The 26,319-nt window shown below is 43.5% G+C and overlaps 1 protein-coding gene across 1 annotated transcript in view; it reads left to right on the top strand.

Annotated features, from left to right (window-relative positions):
• Window positions 1–26,319, top strand: part of PAPPA (pappalysin 1) — a 221,432-nt gene that overhangs the window by 112,926 nt on the left and 82,187 nt on the right. The window contains exon 10 of the mRNA XM_016152350.2: window positions 17,006–17,199. Coding sequence (XP_016007836.2) covers window positions 17,006–17,199 — 194 coding nt within the window. The remainder of the gene's footprint in view (window positions 1–17,005; window positions 17,200–26,319) is intronic.

Below are 26,319 nucleotides of genomic sequence, written 5' to 3'. Positions count from 1 at the left end.
CCCCACATTTTCCGTTTGCGCATCAATTTTCCTCACCCTTGAGGGAATAAGTCATGCTGTCCGCCGCGGCGTCCCCAGCCTCCAGCTCAAGCCAGGCAGTGTCTGGTATATAGAATCAAATGACACTGAGGCAGAAAAAAAATGGTCCTCGGGAGCCCAAGCAGCTTACCCCCGAAAGCGTGGGGCAGCGGCCCGGATGCCCCCTGGCACATAGAAGGGAATGCAGTAATGTTTATGGAGAACCTGCTGCATCGACTCATTTCAAGCCCACAGCACCCCTGGCAGTGAGGCTTCAGTATCACCACTTCCCGCATGACACCACAGAGCCCCCAAATGTTTAAGTGACTTTTGAGAAAGTGGCTTCCATTCAGTAAATATTTACTGAGCTGAGAAAACACCGCAAGAGGAAGCGCCCGCTGGGCCCACGGGCCACTTACCTCTCTCCATCTTGATCCTCATGAGGCCGCAGGAGGTGGGTCTCGTTACTTGCATTTTACGCAAGGAGAAACTGAGGCTCGAAGAGATTAAATAACCTGTTCAAAGCAGGTACTTTTTAAGTGGCAGAGCTGGGTTTGAGCCAGGACCTGCCTAACTCCAAAACTAGAAGAGCCTGGGAACGTCCTCCAAGATACCAGACAAGCAGGAGCGGTGAAATATGTAAAGAAACCACCTGCTTTCATCTCATCATCCCAAACAACAGTCATCGTAGTAAAAATAGTTTGTCGTTAATGTAATTAATTTAAAAATGATTATTTTTTTTTCCTATTAACTCCTATGATTAATTGCATTGACCCTATAAGGTAGTTTTAATATTATTCTGGCTTTATAAATAAGAAAAAAGCTCAGAGATGTTAAGTGATTTACTCAAGGCTCCCAGTAAGGGATTCTGGCTCTGGAAGTCTGGCTCTTAAGCCCTCAGGCTGAATTAGTAATTTCGGCTACCTTTTCATCATTAAGGTTATCTAAAAAAAAAAAAAAAAAAAAATGTGTACCCTCAAGAGCTGAACAGCCTGCCAGCACACAGGTAACAAAAAGAGGAAACAACGGACTATGCCAAAGGAGTCTCCACTTAACAAAAAGATCCCAGGGTCTCTTTAAGAAACACCCTCCGAAGTGTTTGTTTACAGATCATTAACTACTTAACAGAGGGAGAAACTAAAAGTGACTTTTTCTTGACTGCTGCTGATTAAGTACCAAAGAGAAATGAAGATAAAGCAAATCTGAAATTATAATAGTATTTTAAGGGACTGGGTCTTCAATTTCGATTTGCCAGACAGGAAGATAAAATACTCCACCCAGCCCCGTGTCTGCAGCCCTGCTCAGGAGCGCTAGGGTCGCCTCCTCTGTCCTCCGTCCACAGGGTCCTGTAGAGACAGCTGGATGCGAATGTGACCAATTGAACACTAGGTTTGTCCATATGAAGCACCTGCTGTATACTTAAAGCTCTGTGCTAGGCAGGATGCAGATGGGAGTGACAAACGGCCACAGGAATCCTTCGCTGAAGGACTTTCAGAGGACAGTGCTCATTAGGATATGCACGGATTGGGGTGAGGGGACACCCAGAAGAGTGGGAAAGCCTCTGGTGGGGGGTAGGCAAGTCCGAGACAGCTTCCTGAACAGCTGGGCTCAGTAACACCAGGCTCAGTGCTCTGCTGCTATAAAAGTCCAGAATGAGGGTCGTTCTGGGGGTAAACTAGTCCCTAAGAAAGCTACTTAGGGAAGTTGCAAGGTAGGCGGGTGGGTCAGTGTGATTCTGTAGCAAGCAGTGGTTTCTTGGCAGAAGCATGACGTGCCACGAGCAGTGTTTTAAGATCAACCTTCCCCCCAGCGAGATGTTCTTCAAGGGCTCGCAAAGTACTCTTGGCAAAGTGACCTGAAGAGAAGTCAGTATGATTTTGGCTTTCGACACCGGTCAGGAACCCGGCCCAAATTATCCATAAGATTGAACTGAAGTTTTCAACCGCCGTTGGCAGGACCGTGAAAGGCCCTGGCTGGAGCTGGTCCCTCAGTCTAGGAGTCCAAAACCACGCGAAAACCTTGAGTTCAGCGCCATTACCAAGGACAGGATGGCGCGGGCACGAGTGTCTTAAAGCCGTCAGCTTCCCCATTTGTCAGTGTGCTGCCTTTTGTCAGGAGAACTTCTGAATGGAGCGAGTGAGAGGACAAGGCCATTGGCCTGACCCAGCTGCTCCGAGGGCCCCCGAACACCTTTCTCCATCTGAGAAACAGGAGTGATGTTCTTTGCTTCATGGTATCATCGTTCATTCATTTCTGGATTTATTCATCACGTGTTTATTGAGCGCCCCTGTGTCGGGTCCGTGCTAGGCACCGAGGCTGCCTGATCTGCTGTGCTTGCGACAGTTCCTGTCCTTCAGAAAGCAACTAATAAATACTGATTAGAATAGCTATTGAGAATAAGAATCTAACTCTTACAAGTAGAGGATTCCTAGTCCCTGGAAGAGAACAAGCAGAAAGTTGGGAATCGTTCCTCAGGGAAGTCACGAAGCGGGCCCTTTAATAGCATGATTCGATAGACATTTTTCGACATTTTCCCCGTCCAACTTGAAGTTCTGAACTCCCAGCACCTCTGAAGTGTTATTTGCTTTCAATGTCCCTTAACCTCTCTGACCATCCCTACGCAGACCTTCTTTTGCCCATTCTTTAAATATTAGCACTCTTCAGAGTCCCACTTCCCATCCTGCACTCTGTCCCTAAGTCCGTCATTCAGAACCAGACTCCAAAATCCCTGGGCACAGTAGGTCTGGGCCCTTTTCCATGCCCTATGGACCTGTTTGTCTCCTAACGGTATGGCTGCCCCACAGGCATGCGAACTCAGCACGTCTAACCCCAGGCTGACCGTTTCTCTCCCCACACAAGCTGCAGCTCCTGTTTTTCTCAGTCTCACCTGGTGGGGCCAACCAGACCTTAACCTAGAAGCTTGGCAAACACCCTTCACTTTTCCCTCTCTGTCATTTTCCCCTTCATGTTGAAAACATTTTCCCTCCCAAATCAGTCCCTCCCTTCTCTCCCTATCTTTATTGTTTTACCTGAGACCCCTGCCCCCTGCTTACCCACTTCAGCTCCTGTATTGCAAGAGAACTCTGGTGGGTTCCTGGTTCCTGGGAACTTCGCTTGCTCCATCTATCCTCCAGTATAGTCAGAGCAAGCGTCCTAAAATGCAAATATTATTTGACCACCCTCCGTTTGAAAGCATCAGTTGGTTCCGCATTGCCCTTGAGATAAATCTGAATTCCTTACTGTGGCATCAAGGCTGGTGTGGTCTGATCTGTTCATATGCAGCTCCTGCTCCAGCATCTTCTGGGCTTTATACCCTGCTTCAAGCTTCCTTGTATCTGCTCATAGAGTTCCCCTGCCTGGAATGTATCCCCACAGGCTCCTCTAACTGAGAGACTCAGCCCAGGTGTTACCCCCTAAGGGGAAGCCTTCTCAGTGTGAGTTGGTGGGGTCCTGACTCTGTGCTCCCACCACATCTTGTACCTCTGAGCAAAACATTGTGCAGTCAGTAATTTACTTACTTGCCCATCTCACTAGACTCTGAGCTCCTGGTGTTCTGAGACCTGGTTTAATTCATCTGATTTAGTTCAGGACATGGCAAATAATTCGTGGCTCAATAAATATAGAATATGAGTGATGGAAGGATGTATTTCTAAAGGGGTATTTCTTAAGGATAACGTTCCTAAGTTTTATTTTTCTGGCAACAAAGTGGGGTAGAGCTTTTTTGGTCTTTAGAGTCAGACAAACCTCAGTTTGAACCACAGACTTTGCACCTCTTAGCTGTCATCTCAGACAAGATGTCTCAGTTCGGGCAGCTCGAAGTGCTGGTTTCATGCCCAGGCTTCTGAGTTTGGTTGCTTGTGCTCAAATCCCGGTTCTGCCACGAAAGGGGTGGGGGCTGCTTTAGTTTCCACATCTGTAAAACAGCAGTATCACTATCCTGACACGCCGCAGAGCCAGAACACACACAGCAGTACATGCCATTAGCGTTCTCGGAGCCTCATTTTACCTTCCTGTGAAGGAGAGAGGGCGCGGATGTTAACTCTCCTTCTGCCTCAGTACTGACCGTGGTCATAACTCTTTGACAAGGTTCAAACATTTTACAGCTTTAGAAGAAGGGGGTGGGGAGGGTATAGAACCAGTGACATCGGTGGTCACTTAAATCACGCGACAGAACTCTGATAACCCAGAATTTGGCTGCTTTTCAAAAGGAGGTCCCAGCCCCAGCTAGCTTCCTTTTGGGAACAGAGGCCAATTAACTTCTAGCTGGAAAGGACTGCAGGTAGGCCACCCCCCAGGCGGTGAAGTCAAAAGGAAGTGGATAGCTGTGTAAATAACACTGCTTTAAGGGGCATTTAAAGCAACGCTCTTTGTTAAGGAAATTGATGGCTTTGTAAGTATTGCCTCTGAAGGGAGTACTTGAGTTGAAGGCTCCGAGCTCCCCTAGGAAATTCCCTAAGGGACTGTGAGCCTGGAGGCTAAGGCCCCAGTGTGTTCAATCACTTGCCAACGAAAACTCACTCGGATTCCACTTTTAAAAAATTAAAAAGGTTTAACTAAAACGTAAGTTAGTGAGCCTTTGCAGTTTAACTGGCACAAGGGAGCAGAGACAGATTGCTTCCTTCAGGGAAAGGGACTGTCCTCATCATTCGCAGGGTCTTTTTTCATGCGAGCTGCCATGCTAGACGTTTTCTAGACAGCTTCTCGTTTCAACCTCCTTAGTGTTTGGGAGGACAGTCATTATTTCACCAACTTCCTGAAAAGGAAACTTGGACTGAGAGATCAAGTGAGATGCTCATCCATACCTAGCTAATTTGTGGAGAGCAGGTTTGTGACTGCAGCTCTGTCATACCCCGGAGCCCCCCAGTACCGTGAAATTGTAGGACATCTCAGAGGCAATAAGATCAACTGAGTAATTTGACCCTCCCCCTTCACACACACACCTCAGTAGCCCCATCCACACAAAGACATGAATTGAGTAGCATGGGTAGATGGAAGGGAGTAGATTTGGGACTCAAACTAGTTAGGATTTGATTCTGCAACTTGTGAAACCTTATGTAATGACTTAACCTCTTTACACATCACTTTCATTGTCTGTTAAGTGAGGATAATGAAAGCACCAAACTCACTGGGTTCTTCTAGGATTGAATGGCATTACACATTTACACAGCGCCTAGCAAGTACCATGTCAACCCGTTATTCGTTTAGTAAATATGCTTACTACATGGTAGCGATCATTTTAATTGCTGAAGTAGAGGATGCTATGGGAAGACACAGAGAAGAACAACTAGCCTTTGTGGGGTGGGTTGCCAGAGGGATTCTCCAGAGGAGTGCCAGCTTCAACTATGGATAAAGGATGAGTGGAGACTTACTCAGGAAAAGCAGGGCTGGGGATTTGGAGGAAGAAATTGCCGCAAAGGTGGGGATGTAGAGGGAATATGGTACGTTCAGGAAATGGGCACGATTTCAGCCTGCCTGGAACTGAGACTAGAGTGCATTAGAGAAGGCAAGAGAAGGCTGCAGAAGCAGACAGGGAGAAAATTATTCCTTGTCAGTCATCACCAAGGCTTTGTCAGAAAAGGCAGAGTGTATCAGTGTCTTCTGAGCCAATTTCGTTTTCAGACAAATTCTAGTTCGTTCAAAGAGTTTTCTATGGTGTCTCCTCTAAGTCTTCTCTTCCTCAGCTTGAGCATATACATACCTATATAAACATTGTTTAGTGATGATGTCTATCTTGGGCCACATTGGTCATCAGTGACCCAGAGTTGGTCTGTCCAGCCATCTCTAAAATCAGAGGGGAGCTCTCTGACCTCAGTTTTAGAATCTATAACCCGTAATGCAATCCGCAATCTCATGCTCTTGTTTGGGCAAACATCTTCTCCAGTTGGTGGAAACTAATCTCTGAGTGACCACTAATACTTAGAACTTTTTGCTTTGAACATGAATAGTTCTGCAGACCTTTATTATCTCTGATCAAAATACAGTGGTTTTGATTGATATTTTCAAATGTTCCAGTTAACTCTTTAAGATTTAGAACCAATTTTTTTCCTTTCCTTTTCTATCTTCTTTCTTTACCCTTTTCTGCTTTCTTTCCTTCCTGCCTCCATTTCCTCTTCCCTTTCTTCCTTCCTGTTCCTTCTTATTTCCTTACTGGAAACAGAGAGAGACATATGCACTGATTTCTGTAAGAACAAAATACGGTACAACAATACAAATCAAAGAGCATATAGATTCAAATTAACATGAAATCATCTAAGCACAGAAGAGTAGCCCACCGATTATGTAAAGTAAAGAAAACTCACCTGAGTGCCGTCCTACCCACTGACATGGCTTCTGCTCTTTAGAGCATTGTAGCATGTTTCACCAACCTGAAGATGGAAGACACTGTGGCTTGAAAACCTCATCCTTTTTGAATTTATCTGAACCTCATGTCAGGAGGACAGTGTTCGTGGTGGACCACACCAGTCTGGTCTTGTGGGTTTGAGGGATCTGTCTTGACACTCTAGTTTCTTGCATAGGAACCCCTCCAAGAACTCACCATTGTGGTTACTTAGTCACAACCAACTATGCCAGATAGGGGCAGCTGGCTTAGTTTTCATGTAGTACCCTGATTTATCCTCGATTCCTTGGCTACTATTAACATAGCATCCACATAGCATCCACTTGTCCAAAAGTCTCTCCTTCCTGGAATCTAGAGGATGTCTCAGCAGACAGATAGGCTGATTGTTTTACTGAATTGGAGAATAGATACACATATGTGTACATGCTGACTTTTATTTGAATGCATTGTTTTTCTTTATGCTCACATAGATGTGTTTCTCACAGACCAATTTATGTTTGACATTTCATATTCCCCGTATTTATCAAATAAGCCTTACTTATCCAACCAAAACTCTTGGCTTGTAATAATTAACTGTGCAACATTCAGCAAGTTACTCAACCTTTCCAAATCTCAGTTGTGATATTTGCAAAATGAAACATGAAGACTAGATAATTTTAAAGACCCTTGCAGTGTTAAACTTTCATTTATTCATTCTTTCAGCAAATATTTTCGGATTGTCTTTTATGTCCTGGAGTAGGAATGCGATAGTGAGCAAAACGGCCTACATTTCTGCTCTCGTGGAGCTACCATTCTGTTTTAGGAAGAATGTGATGATCAGGTCAACTTTCGAAGAAGCAATGTAATGTCTTGTAAAAAATATGACAGACTAGTGGAGGAGAGAGACACTGCAGTGAAGATAATATGGTTAAAAAAGATCTCACAGGGCAGGTGATGGTCGAGCTGAGACTTAAACAGGGAGTTGAAAAGGCCATTTGATGATTTGGAAGATGAGTTCTAGATCGTGTCTGCGATTTTCAAAATGTAAAACAACATGTTTGAGTAGTTTCCATATTATTTTACTTCTTCATTGTATCGATCTCTAAAATGGGTAGGAAAAGTAATTTTGTCATATTTTTAATAGACAAAAGGAATGAAACCCAGAATGATGACATGTGTTGCCCAGTACCAAAGGGTAAGTTAGTAACAGAGTTGGGCTTCAAATTTTGATCTCCAGACTCTCATCCACTTTCCGTTATAGCCCTCTGCTCTGTTTTTCAGAATGTTTTCATCTGCACCCCTAAGTCTTCATTTTTACTGAAATCACATTTCCCCATCTCCAGGGTAAAAAAGTGTTTAATGATTAAAGGGAAAAAAATAGATCAATAACCAAATACATTTTAGAGTGACAATTTAAGGAGCTTATAAACCTACTTGATTTAGCTCTCTTATTCTATAGAAGGGGAAATTGCAGCCCAGAGAGGGAAATGACTTGCCCGAAGCCATGGATAGATTAGAGGACATCTCTTCTAGACTCCAGTTCTCTTGACCAAGCTGCTGATTTTGAGACATGATTCCATTCTTTATTCATTTTTTTTTTTTACCTATTTATATATTTATTTATTTGAAAGTAATGAGATCACATTAAAACCACCGACACTCTTTTATCATCCTTTTTTTGGTCACTTTTTGCATATTCTCTGCATATGAACGATGCAGGTTGTTTTCCTCCATTTATTATCGGCTTATATTATCTAAGATAAATCTCATTTTATTATTTCCTGTTCATACTTTTAAAGGCTTTGGGTGCTAGGTAGTACTCTTCCTCCTGTCTGTGCTTTGAATGCCTGTCTCATTTCGTGGCCACTATAGAATTCATTGCGGTACTGAATTTCACCCCTCTTCCATATCATGAGATAACACTGGAACCCAAAAGAGACCCAGCTAAAAATCATTCAGGGCTTTGAACATTCTTTTCTACTGAATATATTGTCATTTATTAGGATCACTATCTTTGTTTATAATCTTTTTAGGCCATTCAAATAATTATGCTAAATTCAAGGTGATTTAAATGTATCTTCAAGTCCCAATTCATAAGACTATCAAATCTCTTTATTAAATTTCGGTCTAGTATGCACCACCTTTTTAATCTAGATAGTCTATTTCTTTGCAGATTTATTTAAGAAAGAAAATAAAACAATGTTTAAGGCAGATGATGAAGCATGATGTCTCACAAGAAAAAAAATGCAATAGTTTAGATAGAATTAGATCTTCCCCCCCACCCCAATGTGTGCTTGGATTTTTAATATGATCTCATTCTAGTTAATATTTTTTATAAAAATCTTTCTGTAGTACAGTCTACTGAAACAGAGTCAAATCAGGTTTGAGACATCTTCAATATAATCAGTAACGGAGATTCTGAAACTCCAAAAGAACTTTTGTTAATTCATCATTTACTGAGTACCTGCTATTAGATTGACATTGTCTTAAGTATAAGGGATACAAATAGAAATAAGAATGGAGCCAGCCCCCAAATATCTTATAATCTAAGAGCTGTACATGTTCATTCATTCGTCTTAAATATCAGTCACAATATGGTATGTCAGTTTTCTTGATCCTATAGAAAGTTTCACTTTGAGACAAGCTTTCACAAAATTTATGTCATATTGGGAGAAAAAACACTCATAAATAAAATTTATTTTTAGATTGCAAATAATACCGTAATAGAAATAAGGTGGTATGCTACTCTCTACTGGGGGTGGAGAAATCAGATGTGAGCTTACTGAAAGTAGATAGGGTTGTTTTTTGAGGAAGGAGTATGTGAACTGAGCCCTAAGTAATGAAAAGGAAGAGATTGTGAGATAATCCAAGAAAAATGTATTTTAGGTAAAGCGAATATGTTCAAGTTCTCGAAGCAATAACAAGTTTGGATGGATGTCTGGATTTAGGAATGACTGAATAAATGAGTGGGAGGCAATGAGCAAGGGGTGAGTGAGAGGAGATGTTTAGAGAAAGTGGGGACTTATAGGATATGGTATAGACTTTGATTTTGTTTCATGTGACATGGGAAGCCATTGAAGATCTTTAGGTAGGAGAATGGTCTTAAACAGTTTTCTTTTTTAAAAGAGCATTCCAGCTGTGCTCTGGCAGAGGGAAGATTAGGAAACAGAGAAATCAGAGAGACTGGTTAGCTGAACATTGAAATAGTGTTGGTGGCTTGGATTAGGGTAGTAGTGATGCAGCAAAAGTAGATCCTTTTGGAATATTCTGAAGTAAAAGAGTTTATAGGGCATTAGACACTACATGGTATTGGAGGGTGGGTCGAGAAAATAGGAGAGATCACTCAGACGGTTTTGGTTTTTCCATTGTTGAGCACTGACTGTTGTCATTTACTAAGATGGGGAAGAAAGGGGTGTGGGGAGAAAGCATTACTTCTGTTTTGGACATGTTCATTTTGCGATGACTTTAAATAGATCTTTAAGTAGAAATGCCATTGTAGGCAGTTGGGACTCTGAGAAGAAGTCATACTTGGAGATGTGTTTGAGTCAGTACATATTTTAAAATTTTTCTTTAAAATTGGGACTGGATGAGAGATGTAGATAGATAAGAAAAACAGGGCCTAAGACCTAGCCCTGAAACCTAGTAACATTTAGTAGTGAGCTAGGGAAGCAGAACACAGGAAATGAATCTATGTGAGAAGAGTTGAAAGCCAGAGGGAGTAGGATGATATGGTACCATAGAATCGAAGAGAGAGTACCTCAGGAAAAAAAGGAATGAGCTACTTCTTTATATGCTTCAAAATGGTTTGACATTGTGGCTCATTTTAACAACACTAAGGTCAATAGTGATCTTGGTGGACTGGTGAGTACAGAAACTAGATTAGAGAGAATTGTTAAGAGAGGCAGCAGGTAATGTACGTTTAGGTAACTCTCAGTAAATTTTACTGTGAAGGGTGGAAAGAGAATCGTGACGTAGATGTAGTGGTAAGGTGATGTGGAATGATCAAACATTTTATTTTATTTTTAACTTTAAAAATTTATATTACTTAATTTTTTAATTAAAACTTTTATATAGGCAATATCCTCTTTTGCTGGTTTGGAAGGAGAGAATAAATAATCATACATGAAATAGAGGGAATTAATTCATGCTGGACAAGAAGGGATGCAAAGGAGTGGCAAATGAGCCTTCACAAAGCTGGGGATGCTGGAATTAAGCCTTGATAGAAGACACAGAGGCAGAACCTAACCTATCAGGATAAGGAAATAAAGACAGAAGCTCTGAGCTCTGAGTCCTGGGAAGGAACCGTGTGCATTTGAGAGTGGAGGTGAGGTTGAAAATGAGACTAATAGGAACGTCGGAGCTAGACTACAAAGGATGCAAATAAACCATGGGGAAGTTCACATTTTACGGGCGTCGATTAAGTATTTCAAACATGATCAGATTTACATCTGATCGTAGGCGGCTTCACTAGAAGGGATTGAAGTAAGCAAGCCCCAAAGCCAGCTGTGAGAATGCTGTGAGGGCCAAGTGGATAGAGGACGAGGCTGTCTCCGGAGGAGGCTCTTCATGATAGGCTTAAGCGTGGACTTGAGCGGTAATGCAAGATGACATCCAGATTCGCTCGTCTCTTCGTAGTGGTTTCGCTTTGCTAGATGGAGCCTGGTTGTCACAGTGAAACACAAGAAGGGATCTCTGGCCCACTTCGATATGTGGCCAACCCTGGAGGGAACCAGAAGCCAACTTAAACTCCTTAGATGCAATAGACCTAATCGGCATCTGAAGCTTGTTAGCAGATTCGTGGTTCTTCAGGAGCCCTTCTCCACCCTGTCTTTTGTTCTCTGGACAGGCTGATCAGGTTGAGGACATTAAGAACAAACCTGGCTTGAATAGAATTAAATGAGGTCAGTAGTGTGGGTTTGTCATGAAGCCTTTGAAAGACAGACGATGTCAAGTCCAGATATGTCTGTTCCAGAGGAAACACATGCCAATATAGCCACCACCACCCCTGCCTCACATCCCAAGCCTCACTTTTGAAAACTTGCAGGGGTTAAGCACTCCAATTTTCCCTGTTCCAAGAAGCTATTATTTGGACACAAAGATTGTGCATATTTTGGTCTTTTGTTGTTGTCGTTTGGATGAATTGTTTTGTGGCATGAAGCTTGTTGTGGTTGGACCGATCCCTAAATAAACAGCTGAACTTAAAAAATACTATTTTTTCTTGGTGCTTAAAAAATAGTGATCATTGGACTAAAAGAGCATGCCCTAATGTCAATCACTGTTCCCCCAGCTAGAAATAGAAATACGTGCTAATTTCTCAAAAGCTGACCCATTTTCATAAACAGGAAGTTTAGAAAAACAAGTAAGTCTACTCATCCTTTAGAGGGTAGCCCATCTAAGAAGAGTGTATTTAGATTCTTTACTTCCTCCTTGAGTTCTAAACCAAATCCATCTCCTATTATTTAAAACTCTCATCTCCCCACCTGGAGATAGGTTTTTTTTGTTTTTTGTTTTTTGTTTTTTTCTCAATGGACTGTAGATTTGGTAAACTCAATAGCTTCTCAGACTAGTTACATTTAGCCCATACTAGTGGCTGTTGTGATAAGTGAAATCGGAAATTCCCCAGAATAATATTGAAACTTGGTTAAAAGTAAAAACTATTCTGTGGCCAGAATTATATATTGAAAACCTGGTCTGATGAGGCAGCATGGTTCTGTAGAAAGGGCACTGCACTATGAGTTCAAGAACCTGCAGTCTAGTCTCATCTCTACTGGATATTTTCTCTAAAGCCTTCAGTAAATTGTTCCAACTTTATGAACCTCAGCTTTCCCATATGTAAAGTGAAATCTTTGCTTTTAGCTCCACAAGCATCTTCATAGACCATTTATTGATCACCTGTTATTAGTATTCTGATAAACATTCAATCCCACAGCCATTATTCAGATGAGGAAACCAAGTTTTAGAAATTCTAAGTTATTTACCCAAAGTCAAATAAATTGTAAATGGAACACCTGCTAAGTAAAATCAGGTCTTATACCTCACTGCCTCAAAGACTGTGGACATCACAGATATAACATGACTTTTCTGATCAGAAGAATCTTCAAAGTGTCCCCATTTCTGAAGGATAAAATTCAAATTCTCTAACATGGCATTTCAGTCATTCCTCAATCTGGGTTAAGATCAGCTTTTCTGGCTTAAGATCAGCTTTTCAGTTCATCACTTTCAGGATCCACTGCACCCCCTTAACCATAACTTTGCCAGGATACTCATAAACACACATATTGGTCAAGGCTTGTTAATATTTTTCCCTCCACATGCTCAAATTCTTTTGATCCTCTAAGACACTGCCCCAAACCATCTTCTCAGGAAGCCTTCCCCCATTTTCCCAAGTAGTATTGATTCCTCAGCAAGAGAGGAGACCTGTCCAATTCATTTGTGTGTCCCCAATATTATCAGAGACACAGAGCAGATACTCAGTAATATTGGTTAAAAGCATTGATAGTCTTCTCCAGTTCTCATTTGGGAGCTAGAGTCTGTCTTAGCTGGGGATAATAACATCCGTCACTCCTAGAATCTTCAGAAAGTTTAGTACTTCTTACCCATTGCCCATCTGTTGCTGAAATTATTGCGAATGAGTTAATAGTTCTCAGTCACAGCTGGGCATCATACATAGATGTTTGAGAGACAACCACTTGGTTTCTGACTTCAAGGATGAGAACTTTTAACAATATCTTGAACCCCAGCCTTTACTTTTACCTAAAAGTAAATTTGTCTCACTTCTCTAAGATGTGGTTTTCTCACCTTTCAAATAGGGATGACAACACCTGCCTATCTCAAATAAGTGTCTTTCAGCCATGCCTCAGGAATGCAGAGGCATGGCATTTCATCTCCTTGCTCCAGACAGATGGAAAATGAAAATTAAGCCAATGAGAAGCAACATTGGCTGTGTCTGTCCACTGACAGAGAGTCCATCTGCTTTGGGATCTTGGAGCTGAACTCCTTTCTTCCAAAAGGAAAAGAAAGTATCTTGCAAATAAAAGTTCAACCAGGGAAGACAGGCTTCAGAGTGCCTCCCCAGACATGTCTGGTCTCCTAGGTGGATAGAACAGATTTCTAATGTGTCACTGCATGAAAGGGAATGAATCTGAATTGAGGAGTTCCCTTATGTCAGGGGAAGATAGACTGAGATAGAAAAGTCACACAGCCCAGGGCAGCCACACTGTAAGGCAGTCACTGCTGGTATCTCTGCCCCATTCCCTTTACTCTAAGACCCAGTGTAAAAAAATATTTCAAAGGGTACAGAGTCTAAACTATATTTGGACAAGAGTATGAGCACCAGGGATGCCAAATTTTAGTCATTCATTCATTCATTCAGCAAATACTTATTCAGAGTATAATAGGTTTTCACAATACCCAATACACATGTTCCCAGTGGGATGTATAATTATCAATGCTACCTAGCTACTACATGGAAGGCAGGTGGCAGGGTGATCATTTGACTTCAAACTCTTTTCACTACGATCTGTTCAGCTCCCAGCATAAAGCATAAAGCATTTAAGAAGCACCAAGTAAATTGATGTAATGAAAACAGGAAGGCCAGTTTTGTTTTACTGTTTTGCTGTTGCTGCCTTTGTTTTTTCTGGCCACACATTGGTATTCCATTCCTCACTCTGTTCTCTTCAGTGTGTGGGACATGGTAGTAGAGAGGGACAGAGAATTCCCTAGATGAAGACTGGCAGCCGTAGCTCATGGGCCTCTGGGATTCCAGTAGCAAGAGAAACTGAACAATGGAGTCCAAGGATGTTATTAAAAAAAAAGGGGGCTCAGAGTAGCGTTGTCAGCAAAATCTTGGGGGAGAAACCAAGCATTCATTCTCTCTCTCTTTCTCCTCCTTCTCTTTCTGTTTAGCTCCATCTCTTATCTCTCCTTTAACTCTGTTTCTGCTTGTCTATCTACATATCAGCTAATTACATATCTATTTACCTGCCTACATCTACCTCTCCTCAGGTTGCACTGATTCCAAGCAGACAGATATATTGAAGTCTTAAACATAATCAGGAAGAAATTATGTTTCTTCATGAGAACTCGACTCTAGTCTCAATTCTTGCCACTTTGCGGTCTCATCGCTGACTCTTTTTTTGTTGGGATGAGAGAAATGAAGTTCATAGAAGTTAGGTTATTTCGTTTAAGTCCTGCATAGCTTATTTATGGCAAGTTAGGATTTCAAACTAGCTTTGCCTGATGCCAAAACCTATGCTCTTTGCAATTCCCTTTATTGAGTTTTTAATGAGTAAAGTCTGGCTTGATGGTTGGTCACTTTTGGATTGGGCCTAAATTTTACTATATGTAAGTTGGCCACATCCACCAAGACATTGGAGCTACTGAGAAGTGCTGAGCCTGTGTTCTTTCCGTGCTTGAACTGCCAAGCATGCTACTGGTCACTGGGGTCCCCAGCTGGCTCAAACTCATCCTTAAATAATTGAATTATAATGCATTAATTTATTCTGGCCCTCTTAATAGTATTTTGCTAGGTAAACTGTTTGCAGAAATAAACAAGGGATTTTGGAGCTTGGAAGGGGTTCAATATTTTGCTGCCCCTGAATTCACTGACCGCTTTTTCGGGTAGTCAGCATCACAGGAAACCAAACTCCAGTTGTTTGACCTGGGCTCTTTCTATTTAGCGGAATGCTTCTTAAAAGTGTTTCAAGTGAGTACTGATTTCACAAGCTGATTCAACTCAACCACTTAGAAATAAATTCATCCCTTAAAAGATGAAGAACATCTCTTCTCTTGACCATTATTTTAGCATGTACCAAGCATGTTTATGTCTATTCTCTATGAGATTTCTATGGCTATCCTGAAGGGTTGTCTTGGCTGGGACAATCATTTCTGTGTTATACAGGGAAACCAGAGGCTGAGCAGGAAAGCTAATTATGTGAAGTAACATAGCTCACATAGGGACAAAAGTCTAATCTTGGTTTGAAATGGAGTTCCACTTCCTTATGCTGGTGTAAATAGGGGAAGGATGTCCTAGATCAAGCAGTCTCTTTAGGGTGACTATGTTCTCTTTGCCTGGGATAGTCAGCCTTTCCCATGATATGTGCCTGTTGCCTGTACCTAGTTGTTGTTGTTGTTTTTTTAATGGAATCTCTATTACTCTCAAAATGCACAGTGTGGATGATCAATTATACGATTACCCTAAGATACTGGATAGGGACTAGATTTCAAGGAGCTCACAATCTTTAGAGAAGCTATGACGTGTAGACATGATGGCAGCACAGTGTGATAAAGTGCTACGGTGGGGATCTTTCTAAAATGGGAACCCACACAGGAAAAGGTATTTAACTTTGCCTAGAATCTTCGGGAAAACACAGAATACCTGACATTTAAGTTATTAAAATAAGGGCAGGATGATCTCTTTCAGATGGCTATATCTAGATTTCTCCTTGTATTGTTCTGTGTTAAATACCAAGAAATACACAAAGGTCCTACCTACTTAGAAGGCATCCTATGAGCTCTGTGCTTCTGTGATCTTTGTCCTTACAGCTGAGTGAGAATCATCGCAGCCAGCTTGAGCTTTAAATTATCCAAAGCGGAAATTTCTACTATGATCTGAATTATATGGTGGCTTAGTTGACCTTCCGTGAATTGCCTAAGGTTTCCAACAAGCCCTTAGAACCTAGAGCGTTAAACAGGAAGGGCTCCAGAGACCCAGCAGAGGCTCAGTAGTCTAACCCTCTTCTCTATAATGATGATTGAGCTCAGAGAGGCAAAGAGACTTGTATAAAGTAACAGAGTGATTTGGTTCAGAGCTGAGACTGATGCCAGATTCTTATATATAAGTAAGTTCACTCTTTTTATGAAACCGAAATCCTCTTCGGAGTTAAATAAACCTGTTTGCAACTGTGGAGTTCTGTGGTGCATTATCTGTCAGATAATGTACCCAGGACTTGGAAAGTGAAAGCCTGAGTTTGAAACCAGGATCCAGCATTAACATACTGTGTGGCCTTGCACGAATTATTAAGGACACGTGGAATCTCAGCTTCCTAATCTGGAAGACTGAAATAACAATTAAAATAATACCTTCCTCACAAGGTTGCTGTGGGCTCACTTGGGTAATGAAGGTGGGAGAGTTTGTGAATGTGTATGTGTAGTAAAAATCACGTAACACAAGATCTGTCCTCTTAAGAATTTCTAGGTGTACAGCACAGTACTGTTAACTATGAGCACAATGTTGTACAGCAGATCTTCACTTTGCATAAGTGAATTTTATACCCATGAACAGTAACTCTCCATTTCCCCCTCCCCTAGCCCCTGGCAACCACCATATACTTTCTTCTGTTCAATTCAATGACTACGTGTGTGTGTGTGTGTGTGTGTGTGTGTGTGTGTGTGTGTGTACACACGGTATATGATTCCACTTATATATCATGTAAGTGGAATCATACAGTATATATGTCATTTTGTGACTAGCTTATGTCACTTAGTATAATGTCCTCCATGTTCATTCATGTTGTCGCATATGGCAGAATTTCCTTCCCTTTTTATAGCTGAATGATATTCCACTGTGATTATTGATCATTCTGTTGGTCTGATGCCACAGCCGCTGCTGATAGCGGAAACCAAAGAACAAATATCCATCTGTTCTCTCCCTTTCATGTCTACCTCCTGTAGATGAACCCAGCCGGTGCTATTTCCATGATGGTGATGGGGTATGTGAGGAGTTTGAACAAAAAACGAGCATCAAGGACTGTGGTGTCTACACGCCCCAGGGGTTCCTGGATCAGTGGGCATCCAATGCTTCGGTTTCCCATCAAGACCACCAATGCCCAGGCTGGGTCATCATTGGCCAGCCAGCAGCATCCCAGGTAAGACCCCAGCCATGGAAGGCATTTCTTGTAGACATTCTGAATCTCTGCTCGGCTCCTCAAGACTGCATCTCAGTGGGCATACTCGACCATATCTCTAGCCAAATGTAATTCTGGGGACTCATGAGTACCATTTTTCAGGGATTAGACATGGAGTGGTTACGTGCAAGGAACATCAGCGTAGCAGGGTTGGTGACTGGGCTCCTATGTCCTTACGTAGTATCATTCATATTTAGGGAAAGAATTCCACTTTGGATATACCACTGTAATTCAGTGGGGGTAAGAACACGTTCTTTTGGGAGAGTGTCACATTTTGTGGAGTGTGCTAAGTTGTGTGCTTCTTAAACACACCCCAGGGAATTTGCTGTGTGGCCTTGGAACAGTCTCCCCATCTTTCTGGGCCTCACTTCTCCCCATCTTTAAATTAGAGAGTAGTTGAACTTGATGATCTCCGAGGACCTTCCCAACTCTAAAAAGCTGTGACTCATCCCCCAGTCCCTTAATGCACTATTTACGTTCCCGGGTTCTTCCCCAAAGGACTTTCCACATAGTTGAGGGAGCAAGAGTGTTGGGGCCACCAAAGCTTATGTGATTCTAGGGATGGTTGTGCTGTCCCTAGAGCTCCCTTTCCAATTATCCTGCTGAGCAAGCACCTGCCTTCTTCCGAGACTCCCATCTCCCAGAGACACGACTCAGTGCTTCCAGCCTCCTGGGCCACTGGCCATCTCTGAGGCCAGCCTGCCTCCTGGCCTTACACATGAGCCATTCTGCTCTGATGTTAATGTTTCTTCCCTGACTCGGGGTGACGGGGGTAGGCCTGGTTTCTAGACGAAAGAGAGATGTGACCTTCTCCCGGGGCCAGTAAAAATCACTGGATGAGTACTAGATGAGACTACTTCGTTTATAAGTTAGAGCGTTCATTTGGTCATTTTTTTCATTTATCTGTTTGCTCATGTTTACATTCATTAGATACTTCATTTGCATTTGTTTCTAACTGTCCTGAAGAGAATGGAAATAAATGGGAACATGGTATTCCCTGATGTAGAGTGCCATGTACAGTGCCAGCCTAGTGAATGAATGAATGAATGAATGAATGTCTGGGCTTCATCCTCCCCCTTGCCACCTCCGTACTTGCCGAATTCATCTTTGGTTATACCCATTGTACTGAACTCCAATGATCTGTTTGTGTGTCTGACTCCCGCATTAGGCTCCTACTTCTTTGAAACAGTTTTGGGTTTGTTCATCTCTGTTCCCTCATCTTCAGGCATTCACTCTAGATAAGACTAGGTGCTCAGGAAATGTGTGTTTAATTGGCTAGAGATACGCGCACGCACACGCACGTACGCCCATTGCTACATACAAATGGACAAATACAAAGAGAAAATGTTTGAGAATCACCTCTCTATGACAGAGAATGTCCAGCTCAGAAACAGCAGGGCTGGCTGGCAATAGAGCCAGAGACTCCAAATTCAGCATTGGCATCCGGTTCCTAGAAATGTTTAAAAACATCATTCAAACAAGGGAATTAACACACTCAGAATCTCACATGGGCAAGAACTGAGGTAGCAGCTGTGCTTGAAAATCACCCAAAGCTTATTGCTACTAGTGTGAGAAAACAGAGAAAGAATCTCCCAGTCTTAGCATTTGAAAAGAGAGACTTCATGGGGCAATTATTCTACTTTTGTAAGGAGGGGGCTGTCAGGAATTATGGGTGATTATCTCTTCCTAAACAAAAATCCAATTAAAAAAAAATCATTATAAATACTCGCTCTTCGATCTACAAAGAGGAGATGAGGAAACAAAATCATCCTATTGAATTATTCATTGTAACCAATTTTATTTTAATGAAATCGACTAGGCTCCATTACTCTGGGCTTGGGCACAATCTTTGTTACAAGGAGACTTCAGCTGTAACTAAATTTGCCTTAATGAGATCAACTCGCTGGAGAATACAGGGTCAGGGGAGGGGATGTGTGTGCAGGCTAGGTGTAGGGCCAGGCAGGGCCGCCTGGAGGGCGGCAGGGCGAAAGTCCCCCGACTTCCCCTCTGAAAGCAAATGCCTAGAAATCATTCACACCCCGTGTCCCCATCATGCACACACACACACGTAAACACACACACACACACACACACACACACACACACACTTTCTGACAGCAGAGCAGAGGAGAAGGCAGTGTAACCACTGCCTTCATTACCTTGTGTGGTGATTAGAGGAGGCTGATAGTTAATTTTCACCCTGTCAGAGGCTCCAGTGAAGAGGCTGATGGCTTGAGAGAAGGAGTTGGGAAGCACTGAGATGTACCTTCCCCCTACACAATTAAACTCTCCTCCTCCTTCTGCCTCTCTGTCCCCAGTCTGTCTCTTTTACACACACACACACATGCATGCACACAGGAACAGACCACATAGGAGCGTGGATCTGGACAGTAGGTACCAAGGCAGACAGAGGAGAGCGGGGGAGGGAACCGGTGGTTATCCAGTCCGACAGCCACCGCCCTGGACGCTCTCATACATCTCAAAGCCCATCCCCTTGTCATTCCTCAAGGTGAGATTATCACCTGCCTTGGAGAAACCGAGAGGGGGAGTGGCTTGCCAAATTCATACAGCCCGTAAGTGGAGAATCTAGGATGGAAAGGACCTCGCTGAAGATAATGGTGGGAGCTCGGGTTATGTGCAAACATTGGGAGTAACTGGATACCTGGAAAATATCGCCGGGAAACAAGCAGAGGGAATCTTAGTGTTGGTGCCACTGTGACCCCACGAGGCACTTGAACGTTCCCGTAGCAGACTCATGTCACTGACCACACCTTTGGGTTCCGACTGCAGCCGTTCCCAGTCTAGGCATCCCTGTTTCCTGGTCCCCTGCTGTTCACAAGGATGTCCATTGACTTGGGCAGCGATGAAATGATGACGGTTGTTCCCGTTTGTCCCATTTTATCTTTCCCTGATGCTGTAAAAATGATAAACTCAGGTATCCGTTATAGTTAACTGTCCAGCCCTGGGTTGGAGTCTGCGGAAGACACCAGAAAGGCGAAAGACCTCGCCTCTGACCTTGTCATCGGACAAGACTTAGGCACGAGAATTCTATCGGGAGGAGCAGCCGTGGTAGAATAAGTTGGCCGGCCCTCACCGTGACTGCGGCGAAAAAGCAACGCTCCTTGTGCCAGATGAGTCTAGAAAATTGATTAAAACTTTATTTTCGATTTTGTGTAAGCCCTTCGCTTCTAATCGTTTCCAGTCCCTCTCATCCATTCTCCTCCAGCAAGATTTCCAAATTCGGTTAGGGCCGTTACTCCACCCTGAACATTGTGTCTCACATCCAGACATTATCAGGAGAATCAAAACTTCCTGGTTGTGCAAATGGGCTGACCATCCTATAACAAGAGACATTCCTTGGATATTTTGGCCACGCACCTTCCTGGCCCAGCTGGAATTCAAGAAGTCCCTGAGACAGAACAAAAATGGAAATGAACTGAAAGATTCAAGTTCTCCCTCTTCTGGGAGCCTCGGAAATGGTTTGGTTTAAGCACTCGCAAAGATCTCGTCTTGTTCTTATTTCGTCTCCATGTTTTGTATTTCTCTAGCGCTTTCCACCAAAGGCTGCCAAAACGAGATGCAGATATTCTTTCATCCTGTCCCCACCCCCAGCATTTCTACAAAAGCCCATTTCCTCTTATCCAAGCACACACCGCCCCCCGCCCCTTTCTGCAATGGCCTAAGGAAGAAATGGAAACGCTGAGACTACCAGGGACACGTAGTGCTCTCCCTGGAATTAGGGACCTTCAGTCAACCAACCAGTGGATTTGGTTAATCCTCTGAGGATAAAACTTAGACTAAGCATTTCCAGGGCAGTAGTTTCAGAGCCAAAGTAAAGAAAGTCTTTCTAAGAATGAAGACGATCCACAGTAGGGTAGAGTGCCTTGTGATATAGGAAGCTCTCCGTCATGAGGCATTCAGCGGAGCTGGGCATTGAACAGGAGATTCCTGCATCAGGGACCTAGGCATCTCTGCTTCCTCTGCAACGGAATCTCTCACTCTATATTCCATCCACCTGTTATTGTATTAGTTCTTTGCCCCTTCACTAGGAGTTGCTCCTACCTGTTCCTTGGCACATCCGTAATACTTTGTGCCTCTATTGAAACAAATCATAATGTGTCTTGTGTTAGAATAATGTACATATTAATCCATTTGATCAAACAGAAATGTATCCGTAGCCCACACTGAGGCATGTGAGCAGGCAGAGGGCAGGGGCACTTAATGAGGTAAAAGGGAAACCAGGTAGATGTGGCTTCGTTCTCCTAGCTTCTCTTCTTACTTGAGAACTCTGAGCAAATGACTCCTCTGGGGACCTCAGTGTCCTCCTCTGGAAAAAGGGCATGAGAGCGTCTACCTGCTGGGGATTAAGGACGCAAATGCAGAGAACACGCTTAGCATTAGTTTGTTTTTTTCCACTTATCGGGTAGTCCAAATGTCAATTCCCTCTTTCATTCCTGTTAGGCTCCTCTCCACACCCTCACCCCAGAGCTGGGCCCGGTGACCCACACGGTACAGGCGCTCAGTCAACATTTGCTCGAGTTAAACACTGTTGTATTAGAGAATGTTTCCTGCCGGCTCAGGACTGCGCCAGGCATTCTGAGAAACTCCAAAGATATTCTGGCCTTCTCGCTGCCCTCAAAGAGCTCACCAGTTCATCAGAGGGTGTGTCCTACCAGAGGTCATGGCCAAGACCCAAGAGCGTGAGGTTCAGAGGGCGTTTTCCCGAGGGGGGACCACACTACTATCTGTTTGCTCAGCCAACGGGGGTGAGAGCCAGCATGTAGGGATGGAAAAGTCCTCTGCCCATCTTCAGAAGGTCCTGGGCGAATTAGAAAAAATACCATTTACCAACTTCCTCCAGGCCCTGAATCTGTTTTTTTTTTTTTTTAATCCTGCTAAAACTGCTTCAAAAATAGGAATCACTGTTCTCACTTTACAGATTAGGACGGTAAGGCTCAGAGAGACGAGTGATAGCTTTGGGCACACTGTCGTCAGGGGCAGAGGCAGGATGCAGGCCCATGTTCACAGTAGGGCCCAGAGCAGGACGAGGCGGCTCACGCCTGCTTCGCTGACCGACGCAGGAGGATAAGCCAGGACAGCGGGTGTCTTTTGCATCTTTTCATGTGTAGTATGTGTTCAAGGAACGCCAAGAAAGCCCCCCTTTTCAATCCCCCAAATATGTCTCCACTGTTTCTGCCATGCTGCCTAGACCTCTACCTGTAAGCACTCTTGTTTAAGGTTAAGCATTGCCTGAGTCTCCAGAAAGTCATCTAAAAAGCGTGCATGAAAGAATGGGAGAAACATAGAAAATGTTTTAAGTCGTCAAGCTCTGAGTGTAAAAACGATTTCTTAGATTTTGGACCTATGCCTAATTATTTCTGGATTATGAGACAAAAAGGATGAAAAGCACACACAGGACAGTTATAAAGGGAAGAGGAAGCTGCTCAGTTTACAGGTTTGTCACGAGCCATGTGCTATACACAGGAAACCTGGAAAGGTCAGTAGGAGAATCCTAAGATGTGTGTACTCCTTGATGGCCGCCAACGCTGAGCCCGGAGAGCAGGGCCATTTAACTGTGTCTTCTTCATCCTTGTGCCCAGAGGAAGGGAGGATGCCCACTGGGTTCTCTGGATGCAAGTGTAAGAAATCGTTCTACAAGCACTTACAGTGCAGTGTAGGAAGTGCTGGGACAGGGGAATCTAGAGGGGGTGGGAGTCGCTGCCAAGCAATGGCTGGATGGATAAACCGAAGGATAAGAGAGGAGTGTGAGCAGAAGAGCATAGAGAGAGAGAGAGAGAGAGAGGAGAGAGAGATGGAGTGAGAGACAGATAAACGTCCAAAAAAAGGCCACAATGAAATAAGGGCAAAGTCAAGAGAGATGAGCTAGGATGGAATACGAAGACATCCTCCAGATGCTTGAAATGCAAGCTTTATTCTCAGTGCGATGGGAGCTTTTCAGAGGATTTAAGCTGGGGGCTAAGCTGGCGTTCCTTTGAGGAAGGGGAGTGACATGCGTGGAACACTTCCTGTACACAGGCCCTGAACTAAGGGCTTGAAGCACATTATAAAACTGAGAGGTTTTACTTCCCCTCTTAAGGATGAATCTGAGTCTCAGAGGATGAACCGCCTCTCGTATATGGTGCTTTTCCTTATTTCCTTTGCTTGGACCATGTTCCTGCTATTACACTGAAATAGCCTCACTCACAAATTTTGCATAGATAAGCAATCCTCTGAGGCTTTTTATATGATATTATTTGCAGAGGGCAGAGAGAAATCTTGGACTCAACACCCAAGGCTGAGGTCACTCCTAAGGGGTGTCCCTTCTCCACATGTATCTTCGCTGTGGCATGCAGCTCTTCTCACTGCTGGGATGGGACAGCGTCTGCCCATGGTGGAAGGCAGAGAGGCGAGAGGAACATGCTGAAATGTCAGAGAAGGTTTCAAGCAGTTTTCCCAAATACCCGAGGGATCTGCTTTCTCCTGGTGGTTTCTGAAAAAATTTTTAAGAGCACATGTGCGAGTCATCTAAGGAGACAGAACAGAAAGTCCCATGGTCTGTTACACCCTGTCCTATTGGTGTGGGGCACCCAGAATCCATCCAGAAGAGTAAAAAACAATGCCTGCGTCACCAAGGAGCCCCCAGAGCTTGTCTCTGTAACCACCTGAACTTTTCATTGAACCTGGGGCTGGGTAGACTTTAATCTATTGAGTAGTTTAGGATCCCAGCAAAGGAATCTATCAGATTCTCCTCCTGCCCTCTCTTGTCCCCTCCCTCCATCATTCATTCATTCATTCATTCACTCTTTCAATACCAGTGAAATGCCAGACACTATGCCTGTCCTTGAAAACTTTGAGTGACAAGAGTTTTATTTGAAAAATGAGATTTAGGATTAGACCAACCTAGTTTCTAGTTCTAGGGTCCACCACTTACTAGCTCTGTCACTTTGTCTTTGTTCCTATGCAATTTCTTGTTTCTATGTGGCAGGTGCTTGTCAAGGATGAGACAGTTGATCCAGAAATGTCACTTTCCTTCTGATACTGATAGCAACTGGCAACATTTTAAGAAATGCTTCTTTCTGCCTGTGAAGTTTTAGCAACTAGGGGATCAAATTAGGAACAATTGAGTTTTATGGTTTCTATTCATACTATTTTTTAAAAGGATACTCTCCTCTGGCTATAGAATTCCAAGCAGAGAGAGACTTTGAGAGTCCTTTGGTCTTATGCTGCTTAAATTAAGATATGATTTTGATTAACTTCCTTAAACCTCTCAATCTTCTCTCTGCTATGAAATGAATCTGATATTTGGATTCACAATCAATATCATCTTATTGTGGACTTCCTATGTCTAAAAGCATCACTTTCAGCAGTGGGTTGAGGATGAGATGAATAACTCAACCACTGCCCTCCGGCAGTCCGTAGTGTCCGTAGAGGAAAGGGAACATTGACATAGGCCCTTCGAATAAGAAAAGGCGAATGTTGGCCAGCTGTTCTCATCCGGGGACAAACAGAGCTAACCTTAGAGGGATGTCCACTGAGGGGGAAGGGTGAGCAAAAGGTTGTGCCAGTATCTGTAGTCATGCCACAAAAATGTATCGATGGAGCAGGAAACGTGCCACGTGGTTTGAAGGGCGAGTCTTCATTTCTCGCTTGCCAGTTGGGTTCTGACTTGAAGCCCAAGGACGAGCAAGGCATTGTGGTTTGTGATGCTTCCACTGGCTCTCCACAGAGAGCAGACGTGGCCCCGCCAACCCCCTGCATGGCCCCACTAGGAAGATTCCTTGGCCTTCGTCTTCCCTCCTCTCCAAGCCTGACCTGCTCCCATCCTGTCATCTTTATGCCCCTCATCTTTCTCTACTCTCGGATTTGGGACCAGACCCCATCCTCTCATCTCCATCATTCATCGAGGCTCCCTTAAGACCCTTTCCCATTCTTGTCTTTTCTTTTCTTTCTTCTTTAAAATTACTGTTGTCATTTTTAAGTGGGGGCACTGATATTCAGCCAGCATGGCCTTTGCTGTATAATTTAGTTTCATGTTCTGTACCCAAAAAACATGTAAAAAATGTAAACAGTATTCACGCTCCAAGGCTGTAATGCACTAAGGAAGCCAGAGCCAGCTTGCTGAGCCCGCTGCTTTGGCCGTATTGAATTTTGTCCCCCAAACCACATGCTCATTTCTCTAAGTCTGAAAGTAAACTTTCTCAAGCTGGGCCCAAAGAATGAGGTTCCGAGGGGGAGTTGGGGTTTGGCTGTGCACAGAATTTTGTTTTTGTTTGCGTATGTGCTTATTTGTTTGTGTTTGTTTCTCAGTCCCCTGCCCTCCATTTTCTATCCCCCATCCTTACTTTTTAAATTAGCCCGCATGGGTTATCTATGGAACCAGACCAAAAAGGGCCTTCTACCCTCTCTTTCACCCCATCTATGGGTTTCTTAAAACTCTTCTAATTCTTTAGCCAGATCCAAGTGCCAGGAGGTCCTGGATACCATTGTACATGTTCCTTTCTCAGAGCGAGATGGACTCAGACAGGCATGTGAGAGGCGCCCCTGCAGAGAGGTATGCTTCTGTGCCAGGGCCATTCAACAAAGACTTTCCTGGGGCTCCTGCCCACCCTGGGACCCTTTCTCAAACCGGACCCATCTGTGCAGCTGGCGAAAAGGAACGTTTGGCTCATGTCTGTGTGTCTCTCCCCCCCGGGACAGAGGCACAGGTTTGGGAGAGATCTGGTCTGCTGGCAGGATACTGCCTTCAAGAATGCGGATGCTACCTGGGTGATGCCCAGGTCTGCAATGCAGTTGCCTGAGGCAAGGGGTCCAGGGACAGAATATCAATTCAGCACAGTGCAAGGAAGGAGCTACATTGGCATGCATCAAGGAGCTATGGGCCAGAGCTAATGTTCCAGAGAAGGCAAAATTGTGTCAGTGTGACGAGCTCAGGTCCCATAGCAGCTGCCAGTAGAACTTTTGGTGACAATGGAAGTGTTCTGTGTCTACCCTGTCTACAGAGTAGCCTCTAGCCACCAATTCTATTGAGCCTTTGAAATGTGGATCATGAAACTAAGGAACTGAACTTCGAATTCTAATTAA

This window comes from Rousettus aegyptiacus, unplaced genomic scaffold (assembly GCF_014176215.1).
Source record: "Rousettus aegyptiacus isolate mRouAeg1 unplaced genomic scaffold, mRouAeg1.p scaffold_m13_p_3, whole genome shotgun sequence".
Classification (NCBI taxonomy): Eukaryota; Metazoa; Chordata; class Mammalia; order Chiroptera; family Pteropodidae; genus Rousettus; species Rousettus aegyptiacus.
The sequence above is the reverse complement of the archived record's forward strand: the minus strand, read 5'-3'. Positions and strand labels throughout refer to the sequence as shown.